Raw genomic sequence first — 14,373 nt, forward strand, 5'->3', positions numbered from 1 at the left:
GAATGACACACAGAAATAACAATGCCAATTAACCAATGAGGAAGTGGGGAAGGAGCGGTGTGATTAGGGCTGGGTCGTCCATCTAGGCTTATTTTAGACAGCAAATAAAATAAGAAGAATTAACAGAACAAGAGGTCTGTTAGAAAACATGGCCAAGGTAGCAGGAAAAAATCTGTCTGCGCATCAGATTGGAAAGGCCCTCTAGAAGTAAGTTTATGTTACACTTAATGCTTTGGTGGTGATGTTCCTATTACAGCAACGGTGCAGCAGATATGGCAGCCATTTACTATGAACGCATTGATGTAGAAGGTCATCATTTCGGCCCTTCATCTCGTCAGAGGAAGAATGCTGTAAAAGCAGTGGATAATGTATTGCTCAGGATGTCTAAGCTTATCAAGGTTCCTGTCACTTGGAAGCTACTATATCCTTTTAAAGATGTTTATTTTACTCTGTTCCATATTTTTGTTACATATTTGCAACTATTCAGTAAAGATTGCTTCATAGGTTACTCAACTATACATGTATGTATGTATCGATTCGTGTCCTGTCTCTGGCCAGGCACACGCAAATACACAAGAGGCAGCTGCAAACTTTTACTTATAACAAGCAGCAACAAAAGCAGTGTGCAAACACATGCATGTAAAGGCAACCAAGTTCTCGCAAGGCCAGCAACTTGCCTACGGAAAGAGTTCAAAGTCCAGGGGGCAGGCGCAAGAACGCTCAGGCAGTCCCAGAGTCCAAGGCGTTGGGGAGGCTGTCAGCCGGTCCGGGCTCAGAGTCCGAGGCAAGGTGCAGAAAGTTGGAATTAACGAACAGTCATTTCCAACAGCCGTCTTGGGCTCGTAGCTCTCCTTCAGCAGAAGCAGCCCCTGTGTGGCTCATTTAGGAGGCGAGGCTGCTTCCTTGCGAGGAACCTCGCTGACTTCCTCTGTTCTGCTCTCTGTTCTGTTCCCCATGCTCTCCCATTGGGAGGGGGGGCAATTCCGAGCCCTCATCTTCCCTGAGCAGTGGCAGCTGTCCCTGATGATCGCTGGCCGGCCCCGCCTCCTCCATCTGCTCAGGCGGCTGTTCGTCTGGTGCCCCCAGAGCTGACTGCTTGTCCTCCAAGGCCACTTCAGGAGCTGGCTGCTCTTCTTCATCTTCGGACTCTGAATCCAAGCCCCCATGATAACGCTCCTGTTCTGAATGGTAATGAACATGCACATCCCAGGTTGCCATACCCGGACTGGGGATGTTTCCCAAGCCAGTGAATCTCCATTAGATTCCACTCTCAGAATATTTTTGCTGAAATTTTGTGAGTGATCCTTCACATGAGGTTGTTGCACTCCTTCATTGAAGCACGAGATTCTGGCTCTGGGAAGGGCCTTCACGTATGTGAAGTGATTATGATATCACAAAGTGTATATACTCCTTCAGTACCACAAACTACGTATACAACTCAGTGATGTGCATGCAAAGGCAGGCTTGATGTCAGAGGGTGGTGAGATCCATGTTTTGTTAGAAATTTAAGGTGTACACCGGGTCCATACCCCAAATAACGAAGTTGGAAAAGGGGAACATGGAACATCCCCAAAATTAAGTAGTAGACTGAAGGTTATCTGCTTACATGTGCTACTTCTTTCATGTTAAAAAACCCTGCATGAAGATCCCCAATTTCCAGAATCACAAGTTTAATGCCCGATATCTCTAGTTACCTGGGAACGCTTAATTGGAGGAAATAATACCGTTTCATCCAAACATAGTCCTCTACTAATTCTTCTAACAACTTTAAGGAGCTGCCAAACAAAATGGCAGTTTCTCTTTGCCTCTTTGCATTTTGACAACTGAGTAGGGCTGGGAAAAAACTTTGCTTCATGTTTTGGAAGCATAACTTGTGCTTCCAAGGCATCCCTCTGATTTCAGCTTAAATCTTCAGATCAAGTCAAGTCTGTTCAGGCTTTTGAAATCATCTCTTTGAATGCTGTCAATGTAGCTGGCCTTCTATGCATTTTCGCCTAACAGCAGCAGTGCAGCTATTAGTGAAATTGTTAGCTGAAAAAGAGAAAGCAAATGGTGTCCTTTTCATGCTATAATTATTGTCTTAACTCTCTTGACAGGACAAGGATTTGCAGAATGATTTGAATGTCATTTTCTTTTCTGATCATGGGATGACTGATATTTACTGGATGGAAAAACTGATTGAACTGAAAAACTGCATCAACATGAGTGATGTTATAAAAGTAAAGGACCGAGGGCCAGTTGTAAGCCTGTGGCCAGAGAAAGGCAAGAAGAGTGAGGCAAGAACAGCCACCTTTTCTTTTTCTTAATGCAGTTTAGGCTATTGGTTGTTGTGCTTAATACACTCCAGAAAAAGGCAGGGCCAAACAAACAAAAACTATATTAATTGAGTAATGACTAATTAAAATTGCCTGTAATAAAAAATACCCCCTTTATTTAAAAGAAAGATTCATCACTGCATTTTCCAACTTTTCTGTTTCACGTATACAAACTACAGCCAGACACAGGAAGACATGATTCATGCACATCTCCCTGGGACTAGCTAATCTTCAAAGACATCCATGCTTTTCAGCAGTGATGTCTGCAGCCATTTGCTTGTCTTCTGTTCTTTTCAGCAAGTGTAAGAAGGCATATATCATCATCTTGCATAAACAAAGAACTACACATTTCCATGGATTTCCCCTGGAATTTGGAATTTCCATCAACCTATTGGAATTATTATGAAGGCATGTTTACTATAGGTTTACATTGGTTTACTGTTGCATAGAGTAGAGGTAAATACACTTTACATGCTGTATATTTTTAACTGATTGGTTTACTGTTCTGTGGTTTGTTTGTCATATGAAAGTAGCAAAGACTGTAAAGTTACTCCAAGCTAGGTTTCTTGCAAAAATTCAAAGGATGGCTATGTATGTTATGAAACTTGAAAAATAGTGAGGCTGTTCATTTTCTTTCCTATTGAAACTCTACTCCCCTCTTCCAAAACCCTGTGGCTGGAAGAAAAGAAGAAAATCTTCCTTAACTTGCTTTGAAGCTAAAGTGTCAGCCACAAAAGTATACCCATCTCCCTTTTCCCTTCATCCTTATATAAAGAGCTTGTGGAAATGTAACAATTTCCAAGAACTCATCTAAGTTTCCTGGGACTGCCAAACATCTAAGATGGCACCAAGGGTTCCATCTTTCAAGGCTTCTCAGTATGGCCAGTAATTTTCAAAAGGCAAGGTTTCTGTTAAACAAGAATTACCTTTGTTCTGACTATATAAAAAATAACTCAGTCTTACTCAATGCTAGTGGTATGCAAAACATGCTCAATGCAGACCCCTTGTTTGTAGTTTAGGACATCCTGATCTGAGTTTAAAATGGCTGTTTGGACCATTTTAGATGTTCCCCAGCTCAATACAACCAAGGCAGCTTTGATATTGAACTATTTCCAGGAGGGTCAAAATAGCATCAGAACACTTCCAGTGAAGTTAAACAATCCATTTCAAACTTGAAACATCTGTCATTGTTTTTAATGTGTGTCAATACATCGAGAAATCAGACTCTTACTGAAGGCTTTGTTCTCAGATGGTATAAAACCACAAAAGGAAGAGCAGAAGAAAGACAAATTCCCTGCGCTCTGATTTTTTGACTTATTTAATCTCTTTACTATCTTGCCTCCTATTAGGAAAAATTAGGAATTTTTCCTAATAGAAGGCAAGAAGCCAAAGTAGGAACGTTTAAAGGGAAATATGCTTCACAAGTAGTTTGATATTCAGTATGATCATCTCCTTTGGCTTGGAATAATTCTGTACACCGACATTTCACTGTTTTATCCTTTGCAGATATATAATAAATTGAAAAAGGTGCCATATATGAAAGTCTACATGAAAGAGGATATCCCTGCTAGATTTTATTATAAAAAAGGAAAATTTGTCTCTCCTTTGACATTGGTAGCTGAGGAAGGATGGTTCATTGTAGAGGTAAGTCCCTTCTTACAACCTGATCTTTACAAGCTGTGATTCTCCATGAACAGTTTAGCAGACCTGCCTGCTGCTGCAGAAACTAATTTGTTTTGGACTACTAAGTTACTACTAAATCTGGGAAGTTTACTGAAAAGCTGGAATGTCACCAATCATGACTGATAGGCTGTGTTTTACTGGGGAGGGTATAAGGTGTGCAGGCCTATGAAGCATAATAAGTTCTGCCCTTTTCATATGTGCATCCAGTGTCACAATGCACACATAAAAATGCTTTTGTCAGTCTGATACACATACACCCCACAGATACTGATGGACCTATCCTATCATATAGTGAACCTGTGTCTATTATCAATAAAATATTGTTTGTCTATGTAACTGTTTATTTGAAATATGAAATGTCAATACACACTGACACCAGTCGTGAACCAACTTTCACATTGCATCTATTTTTCTATTTAATTGTTTCTAGAACTGCACCACAGGATCTAGGTGATTTGTTCCTGTACAGTAGAGGTCCCCCGTGGACACATTTGGGCTTCTGAGAGCAGGTGATTGGCACTCTTATAAAATGGCTGCCACATAGTCTGGAGAGTAGGTTGAGCTCCCTAGGCACCCAGGCAAATTTTGGATGGGGTCTCCCAATTGTTGGAGTAATCAACTGCCAATTCCCCTGGTGGCGGCCCCCTCACACTCCCTTCCTTCAGAAGACCCTCCACTCCATTGCCTGAAAGTCTCTTTCAGGCACACCATACCTGGGCTGCAAAACATTCAGAAGACCCCAAGTTGGCAGTAGCAAAGAACTAGGAAGCTTCTTTGTCTCATGGTTGCTCATCCTGATGTTTACATCCCAAGAAATGGTATATTCTATCCTCTTTTGTTTCTTTACATGAAATATAAATAGAAGTGATTTATTCTAACAAATGATAAACCACTCTTTTACTAGGCATATTGCTCAGTAGAAATAACATTATTGTGAAACTGTTGGAAAGAGAATATTTACTTAGTAAAGGTAAAGGTTTCCCTTGACATTAAGTCCAGTCGTGTCCGACTCTAGGGGGCGGTGCTCACCTCCATTTCAAAGCTGAAGAGCCAGCGTTGTCTGAAGACACTTCCGTGGTCATGTGGCCAGCATGACTGAATGGAACGCCATTACCTGCCCGCTGAAGCGGTATCTATTAACCTACTCACATTTGCATGTTTTCGAACTGCTAGGTTGGCAGGAGCTGGAACTAGCAACAGGAACTCATCCCGTCACGCGGATTCGAACCGCTGACCTTCCATTCGGCAAGCTCAGCAGCTCAGCGGTTTAACCCGCAGCGCCACCGCTTCTATTTACTTAGGAATATTTACTTAGGAAAGTTATAAATTGCTGTCTTCAATGTTTGCTCCAGGTCACCATACAACATCCAAATAAAAAACTATACCATGAAAACTATCAATAGCTATGTAGAAAAAGAGAAGAATAACTGAAATTACTAAAGGCAGGCTGAATCATCAAACTGTTTATCAGACATTAAAAAAAAACCTGGGCAAATCTTTTATAAAATGTTTGTTCTGAGGCCAAAATGATGCCAGAGCAGAAAGCAAATAAAATCACAGATGTCAGATGAAACAAGGTATTATTTCCTTCACCAGTTCTCTAACCTTAGATATTTAATTTCTATATGTTCAGGTTGTTCTATAAATAAAATATTCTCAGATAGCAGTAGGACCCAGAGGAACTCTCTAAATTAGAATCAGAAGCTGAGCATAGACACAGCATCTGAGCTAAAATTTTTGCTTTATTTTTTTTAATATACCATCTATCATTGCCTCTTTTTCTTCAATTACCAATGGCTAAAAATGGCTAAAAACAGTCAAAAGCCAACATTCATTAGAGGCTAAGAAACACCTGGAGAACAAACAAGCCTAGATGTCATCCTGAACATACAAAGTTCAAGTTCCAGATCGATCACTGCTGTTACTACCCCACAAATACAAGTCACTGTTAAGTTTCTTAGGACCCCTCTGGGTCAGTTGACTGGGCTGGTTTAGCAGTTTTCCCCACCCTCTTAGTGGCACATGTCCCATTCAAAGTTGGCTGTTCCATGGAAAAGGATAGCTATTACAGAGACAAAAGAAATAGAATAGTTCTTAGTAAAGAGTGTTAACATGTTCTGGAATTTGTTGGTCAGAGTGTTCTGATCATTCTCAGACAAATGGGTGTATGAGGGTCAGAGGTGAATTTGTCTCTTGTTTCCAAAAAGTGCTCAGTGAAGGGATCATTTGTCTTGGTTGTGCTAATGATAATGTGCATCATTTCAGTGTTACTTCCTATCACAATTCTCTCTTCTGGGGAATGTAACTGCCATAATTTCACATAATTTCAGCTACAGCCAAGTTCATACAAACACCGCCTTGACTGACAGCAGAAATTCCCTTCACTTTTTGAGCAATGCTGAAAATTCCATGAATGATGCCAACAGATATGTGACTGACAAATAGCTCAACTTGTCAATGATGACGTCCAATTTATAGTATTGGTGAACTTGAGCTAATAATGTAATAAATTGATCTTGGATGATCTTTCTTATTTTTCCCAGCTTCTTTTTGTGCTACAATCTTAAAATAATGGGAGGACTTGATAGCTTCCATGACCTTGAAAGCAATGGGAGAAGGGGTCCTGGAAGGGTCACTCTCTAAGATTGAAATTAAAGGTAATCCACAAGGGGGGGGGAAGCGAAGAAAGCCCTCCAAGCACGAGGGAAGCCACCCTACGTAGGGGCAGAAACCTCAATGTTTTTTTTCAGTGGGAATGTGTGCTTGTGAATGCTGGACACTGAGAAAAAATAAGAGAAAGACTTTGAATTAAGGGTTTGGAAACAGTTTCTAAGTTTCTAAGAATATCATGAACTGCAGGAAGAATTAATTAATCGTTTTTGGATCAACAAAGAAAGGCTGTCTGTTTCTTTGAAGTGATCATCCACAAGTGTAAATATACATGCTTTGGACACGTGATCTTCAGGCTTCACTTCAGACTCAGGAATAAAACTCAATTTTCTAGAGATTCAATCCATATTCAGGAACCGGCTTATAGCTGGCAGATTGTTTTTGGAGATAGGTCGAGGTGGTGGGCATTTTTCCATACAGTTGGCATTGGGAAGGCACAAGTCAATGACACACAGAAATGTTGGAGGCAGTCTGGTGGACTTCCTGAATTTACAGCTCCTGCTCAATGAGCAGGTGGCTGCTGTGGGCTGGAAGGTCTTTGCACAGCTTCATCTGGTGCACTAGTTCTGCCTTTTCCTAGATTGGGAGGCCCTTCAGACAATCAGTCACACCCTGTCACTTTGCAGCCTGACTACTGCAATGTGTTCCACAAGGGGGTGCCCTTGAAGACCACCTGGAAATTTTAACTGGTCCAGAATGCAGTGGTGTGGGCAGTGATGGGTGTGCCTTTCTATGCCCATGTAACACCCCTGCTTCATGAGCTGCACTGGTTGCCAGGTTGCTTCTGAGTGCAATTCAAGATACCTAAAAAGGCCTGGTTACTTGAAGGACCATAGTATCTGCCAGGCCGATTTGGGATTCAGGGTTCCTTCAATTAAAGGGATCTATCAGGATCCCAGAAAAGCAACTTCTCTGTTGCAGCACCTGCCCTTTGGAATGAGGTTCTGTCTGAGATCCGGGTGACTTTCACCCTAGTGGCATTTCAGAAGGCCTTGAAGTCCTGGCTCTTCACCCAGGCTTTTGGTGAGGGTGGTTGAAGCCTCTTCTGAGTAGGGTGTGTATGTTTTTCATTGTTGCCTGGTTCTGTCATTTTCTGTTTGTTTGTTTCTTTGTTGTTACAGTATATTGTTATATCATTTTATTGTTTTTTTTCTGTGTTTTACTTTGTGAACCACCCAGTGTCATCAGGACTTGGGCAGTGTAGTAAATAAATAAATAAATAAATACTAAGAAATTATCACTGTAATAGTCACTAAAAGCAGCACAAGTAAAAACAAAACAAAAACATTGTAAAACATAGGCAGGATCCCCTGAATATCCAGACATTGCCTTGTAAGTAATAGTCATCATATGTATCATATAACTGAACAATTCTAGCTGATAAATAAAATGTTTCCTTTTCTCTGTTAACCATGGCAGTCCTTTGAATAAGTAGAGAATGGACTGCCTCATCTGAGTGCAGGGCCCCCTCTTCACAAGGCTGCTTTGCTGAATTCAGTTCCAGGAAGCTAACCACCAGTGCTTTGTACATGATGAGACAGTGTCTGTCATCCTTGCTAGCATTATCTTATGGCCTGCCAAGGTTTACCTAATTTGCAAACTCTCTGGAGCCAGCATGCCATAATTCAAGTTAAACCTTTCAACAATAGATACTGCTGTTGGTTCAGTTAGTTGTACAGTATGTCAAAGCCAAGAAATGAAATGTTCTCTGTTCAGCCTGAATCTGTCAGTATATAATGAGAATGCCGCCCCAGAGCACAGTGGCTTTCCTTGTCGGAGCTGCAGTTCGAATAAACTATATGTTTTGGGAAAGTATAAATAAATAGTGATCCCGTGATGTGTTACCAGAGGCATTCAGCTATTCAGCTGAGGTGGTTGAGTGCAGAGGGGCCTCCTTTCTATGTTTGGATCATGGGGGATGGCTCAATAGGACCCATTTCTAGGTGGGGTTGGTCTGATTGTGCTAGAAAAAGTTGTACTTGCCTGACAACCACCACCTTAGAAACAGTTGGTGAAGCAAGGGCCCTGGTGCAGTTCATAGAGTGTGAGAAAATGGGAAGTTGAAGCCTTGAACCACCAAATAGAGTGGATACCTAACTTATGGAATCCAAAGGCACCTAAAAGAGATGCTGTAATCTCTTAAAAAATTACTGATGACATATAAATCCAAAGAAGCTTGGGCCATTCTAATTTCCTAAACACAGTAAAAAAAAATAAGCATAGGCAATGTGAAAATAGAGTAAAGCACACATAGAAATGAAGGATGGGACATAATATGAATATTCGTAAGTTAAGCCAACTGTACACTGGAGAATTTATCTGAGCTCCTCTGCCCACCAAGCCTCTGTTCTCTAATTGTCCCAGAGTATAGTTTTTTTCACTGCTCTTTTAAATGATAGACATTTTTAAGATTGCTATTAAATAATCTATATAGCATGATCTTTATAAATGACCAGCTGGACCAGATATTCTAAAAACTCTACTTCGCAATTATATTCTGCTTTTTTTGTGCAGAATGTACTTCTCTTTTGTTTGGTGTTTAATTCCATCAATAGGAATTGGCTGGGTTAGACAAAAACCAGAGAAACCGTAATATGGCTTGGGGCATTGTATAATCCATAAATATGTATTCTTTTAATTTCTTCTCTATTTTGCCTTATATATTCTCATTTCTACCTGTTTTTTTCTTATCTGACTGCTGCCTCATGGCTATAATAAAGGTTTGATGATGAATATGCATTTTCCTTTTAAAACTGTCTAAGCTAGATCTCATCAACATAGCCACATTCATACACTGTGCTAAGCCATAATGTGGTTTATTTGTTACTGCCTCAATGTGTTAACATAAATCACTGGGTACAGCTAAAACTAAGGCTACAATCCATTACCCAGAATAAGAACCATTAAGTAATATTTTTTCCCATCTGTGTCTTTCCTGATCAGGTTAGCTGTCTGCAATGATCCATATTGTAGGCTGGATTATCATAACGTTTGGTATATCAAATTGCCTATGAAGTTTCAATCATCTCCAGGTTTCAAGCAGTGTAGAATTTGGCACCAAGGATTCTTTATTATTATCATCATCATCATCATCATCATTAAACTTTATTAATTTTTGCAGAGTATAATTAAAATACAAAATACAGAATACAGAACAGATAGAATACAAAACTAAAAAGAGAAAAGAAGAACTAAAACAGAGCAAGAATAGATAGAAGACATAAAGCATAGATGACTTCCGACCTTCTTCACTACAGATATAAAAGCATGTTATAAAAAGTTAATCTCTTACTATTGATTAAACATTTAATAACATTATTTCTCTAAAATCAAACCATTTAATCATCAAAACCCAGAATCAAAACTTCATTTTTTTCAGTTACAAGCAAATAATCCAAAAGCAGCTTCCAATTAGAAACAAATCTAGTTATGGTATTTTCTCTTATCAATGCTGTCAGTTTAGCCATTTGTTCCAGTTCCATTAACTTAATCAACTAGTCATCCACTGAGGGAATTTGTAGAACCTTCCATCTTTGAGGCACTAACGATTCTGAATGAACTAAGCCTTCCTATTACATCAAGATTGTATCATAAGCTCTGGAGGATCTTCTGCTGCGTTAACAGAGGGTTGTACTGCAATGATTTCATCATCTTATACCTACAATATATATTAAACTGTTTTTCTCACTCTAAAGAGCAGAGAATCACTTCCGTTTTGGGATAATGGCACTGGAAAAAGAGAAGCTTGGCAGAACGGATGGCATGGCTATGATAATGAACTCATGGATATGAGAGGGATCTTCCTTGCATATGGACCAGGTAGGACAACTGAAGAAGATGATGACCATAAAGCTTTTCCTCCCTTCCTTTCTTCCATATCTCTATCAAATATGGGTTTTTATAGCTGATGGAGAGCCAGTCTGGTGTAGTGGTTAAACCACTACACCACTTCTGAAAAAAACCACTTCTGAAAAAACCTTGCCAAGAAAACTGCAGGGATTTGTCCAGGCAGTCTCCAAGAATTGGACTCGATTGAATGGATTAAAAAAAAAAAAAGCTGATCGACAGATTCAGATTTCCCAGGAAGGTAAAGAATGTCATTTCAGAACTGATCCACTTTCAGCTTCCATGTCTCATTTCAAAGTGCTTGGCCAAGTAACATTCTCCTTGCTTGCCAGCATGATGGCCAGCCATCTTGTTAAAATTTCTTGTTAAAAAGTGTCTTTTTTTAATGCAGGTAATACTTGCTAGAGATGGCAGAACAGGGAAGTGTATCTTTCAAAATTTGACTTTTTAAATTATTTAACCCTACCATCAATCCAGACAAGATTGATTTCTAGAATCAGAGTTATACAAAAGTGTTCAAGGCTGACCATCTACCTAAATCCATTTTCACCATAATCCATTAGCACAATTGTCTTTAACTTAACCAAGTCTGGAGAAAGACATTCTGTCATAACTTGAACAATTGTGGTGGCTTTTCATTTACAACCAAGTTTACAAAATATTGATTGACTTGAGTATCTGTTGTTACTATTACCAAGTCTATAAAGTGAGTCATATTTCAGATGCTGCCGTATAAGGAGATATGAGACATGTAGCCAGGTTAAGTAATAGAAATAAGTCTTAGCTGGATTTTATCCAAGGATGATCCAGCACAGCAAGGAGCAAAAAATAGCTGGGAGGAAGCCAAGTTTTCACATGGAATCTTCCAATGAGATTAGGATGCTGGTGAGAAAAGGAAAAACAGCTTTGAAAGGCCAACACTAAGAGCCAGAGATGTTACTGAAAGAAACAAGAATGGGGATTGCAGATAACAACAATAATAGAACACAAGACCATAATCCAATAATAGGTTGTTGTTTAAACAATTAATTCTGGACATTCACCCATCTGCTCAACGTTAGCAAGATCCAATAATCAGGGCTGGGAATTCCATCTCGTTTACATGGAACGACGCTACAGATAACATTCCTTACTCTTGTGCTATCCTTCGGCTATTCTCGTTCCCCAAGAAACATCTAAAATTGTGCTACTGCACAATTCCAATTTATATTCATTTGCTTTTGTCTGGGATTACCTGGTAGAGAAAGAATCAGTGTCATACACAGGATGCTAATGGCATGTTAAGGGTTTTTATGACTATCATGAAAATAAGGAGGCAGTTGCTATACTGAATTATTGTTGTTGCCAGTTATCTGAAGAATTTTACTTAGTTCCAGAGTGAAGCAAACATTAAATAACACAGCGATGGTGTTATATTATATGTTAGTGATACTCAGCTGCCTCTTTTCGTTTACATCTGTTGTCATGAGAGCCTCGTAGATTCTAAGTTATATCTGGAAATAAACTGAACGGGTTCTGTAGGTGGGTGGTGTTCATGCCCAGGAAACAGCGAATTTGCCTGCATGTAAGTTTAGAAGCAGTACAATCTCATTCAGGGAAGGCAAGCCTCACTTACTGATTACTGTAATTCATGCCCGTGTAGGGCTGGTTTCTCCATGTTTGGAAGGAACAGGTAGTGCAAAACGTCTGGTGGAGAGATTTGGCCACTGTCATAAATGCAGGTGCTGCTGACTTGCTAATGGGGGAGATTTAAGGTTCAGTTATTTTACTATAAATTCTAAGTGCCGCTCCTAGAATAGATATGCTCAACGACGCTACAGATACCATTCCTTACTCTTGTGCTATCCTTTGGCTATTCTCTTGGTTTCAACAGATCACAATTTTTTTCACTGTACCATTCATCCTTTGGAAAACCTCCCCTCCCCACCCCCCAAATTAAACCATGTACAGGCACAAGCTACATCAGGGTTTCTCAACCAGGGTTCTGTTGCAACCCTGGGGTTCCTTGAGAGGTCACTAGGGGTTCCCTGGGAGATCACAATGTATTTAAAATATTATTTCAAATTCAAGCAACTTCACATTAAAGTGGTAAGTTTCATCCTTTATTTTTAGTTTAAGAACATGGTTAATGCATATATACAGGCCTACACATGAAACAAATACAATCATTTTGAAATTTCTGGTCTATATTTGAGCCTGAATGTGCAGGGGTTCCCTGAGGCCTAAAAAATATTTCAAAGGTTCCTCCAGGGTCAAAAGCTTGAGAAAGGCTGGTCTACATACATGCTGAAAAGATGCTTATTAACTTTGGCACTTTCATGATGGGACTCCTGCATTATTTATAACCACTGTGATATTGTTATTGATGTATTTTATTACTTTATTCGATGTGTTCTTAGCTTACTATATGTCATATATTATCTAATGTATTCTTAATTTTACACACACCCCTGGAGATGCAGTGCATGACAGGCAGCGTGTATGCTTTTAATAATAAATAATAAATGTGCTTGCAGCATTCTGTGAATACTGCTGGTCTAAAATGCCTCCTTGTCTTGTTTCAGATTTCAAGTCTAACTTCAGAGCTGCACCAATCAGATCAGTTGATGTTTATAATGTTATGTGCAAAATTGCCGGAATCCCGCCACTGCCAAACAATGGATCCTGGTCGAGAGTGGCCTGCATGTTGAAAGATAATGCTGATTTGGCCTCGTTGTTCCAATGGAGCAGCTCTGTGCTGGGACTAATTCTGTTTGCATTGTTTGTATAACAGATCTTGTAACGCCAGTCTCAGTACAATGTCAGTCAGTGTATCTAGTTGGGTTTTTTTTCCCATTTCCATTTCAATGGCAGCATTAAGAAAATGCTGTTGGGAGAAAATGATATAAATTCATTTCTGAAAATCCTGGTGCCAAGTGCTTGGAAGGGCTATAAACAAACAAAAACAAGTATGAGCTGGTTCCAATGGGCACACGTTGTCCATTACCAAAGAGACTTAGCATTGTTTCCTCCTTCTATCATCAGCTCCAGAATTAATCCCCAGGGGACTGAAACCAGTAATCAAGATGCACCAACTCAAAGCAGACAGATCCACTTGCTCATCACATCGTTTCTAGCAGCATTCTGCATTTGCGTTACCTAAATTTAAATCAGCTTTTCACAGTCAGCTACCCCACATGATGTATTACTCTACACTGTCCATAATTCCCTGGCAGCCTATCTTGTGGGCTAATCATCCAGAAATGGTGGGAGTTGGAATCAATTGTATGGAGAGCACGAGATGGGAAAAATGGACTTAAATGACATTTTAAAAGCTCCAGGTGGAGCTTATGCACCATCAAGACTTTTCCTAGTATTCATACATGGAAGGTGGCAGCCTGTAACTGATCAGCAGTACATAGTGCAGGATCCACTGGAGCCTCTTGGCAACCTCTCTAAGAAGACCTGCAGTGAAGGAAAACTCAGTGCTTCATGTGGCTGCCTGTTCCAATGGCTGACAGCTCATACAGTCAGGAAATTCCTTCTGGTGTCTAGCCTGCACCCGCTTCCTTTAGTTACTCCTTTTCTTTGTGACAACCCTTCAGATAGATGAAAAGTGCTATATCTCCCCTCTGTAAATTCAACATACTGAGATCCTTTCAGTGTGTCCCATGTAGTCACCAGTTGCCGAGCTCAGATTGAGGGAGGAAGAAGAGAAGAGATTGACCAATGTGGTGTAATGGTGAAGGTGCCGGACTAGGAGTGGGGAGACCCAGGTTCTAGTCCTCCCTTAGGCATGGAAGCCAGTTGGGTTACTTTGGGGTGATTCTCTCAGCCCCAGACTGAGAAAATGTCTATTACCAATCCACACTGGACCAGC

At 40.1% G+C, this 14,373-nt stretch overlaps 1 protein-coding gene across 1 annotated transcript in view; it reads left to right on the forward strand.

The window, feature by feature from the left end:
- Window positions 1-13,326, forward strand: part of ENPP6 (ectonucleotide pyrophosphatase/phosphodiesterase 6) — a 38,376-nt gene extending 25,050 nt beyond the window's left edge. The window contains exons 4-8 of the mRNA XM_063309782.1: window positions 257-398; window positions 2,097-2,276; window positions 3,822-3,959; window positions 10,364-10,487; window positions 13,079-13,326. Of these exons, the coding sequence (XP_063165852.1) occupies window positions 257-398; window positions 2,097-2,276; window positions 3,822-3,959; window positions 10,364-10,487; window positions 13,079-13,284 (790 nt within the window). The 3' untranslated portion in view covers window positions 13,285-13,326. The remainder of the gene's footprint in view (window positions 1-256; window positions 399-2,096; window positions 2,277-3,821; window positions 3,960-10,363; window positions 10,488-13,078) is intronic.
- Window positions 13,327-14,373: the final 1,047 nt, after the last annotated feature.

This window comes from Candoia aspera, chromosome 8 (assembly GCF_035149785.1).
Source record: "Candoia aspera isolate rCanAsp1 chromosome 8, rCanAsp1.hap2, whole genome shotgun sequence".
Lineage (NCBI taxonomy): Eukaryota > Metazoa > Chordata > Lepidosauria > Squamata > Boidae > Candoia > Candoia aspera.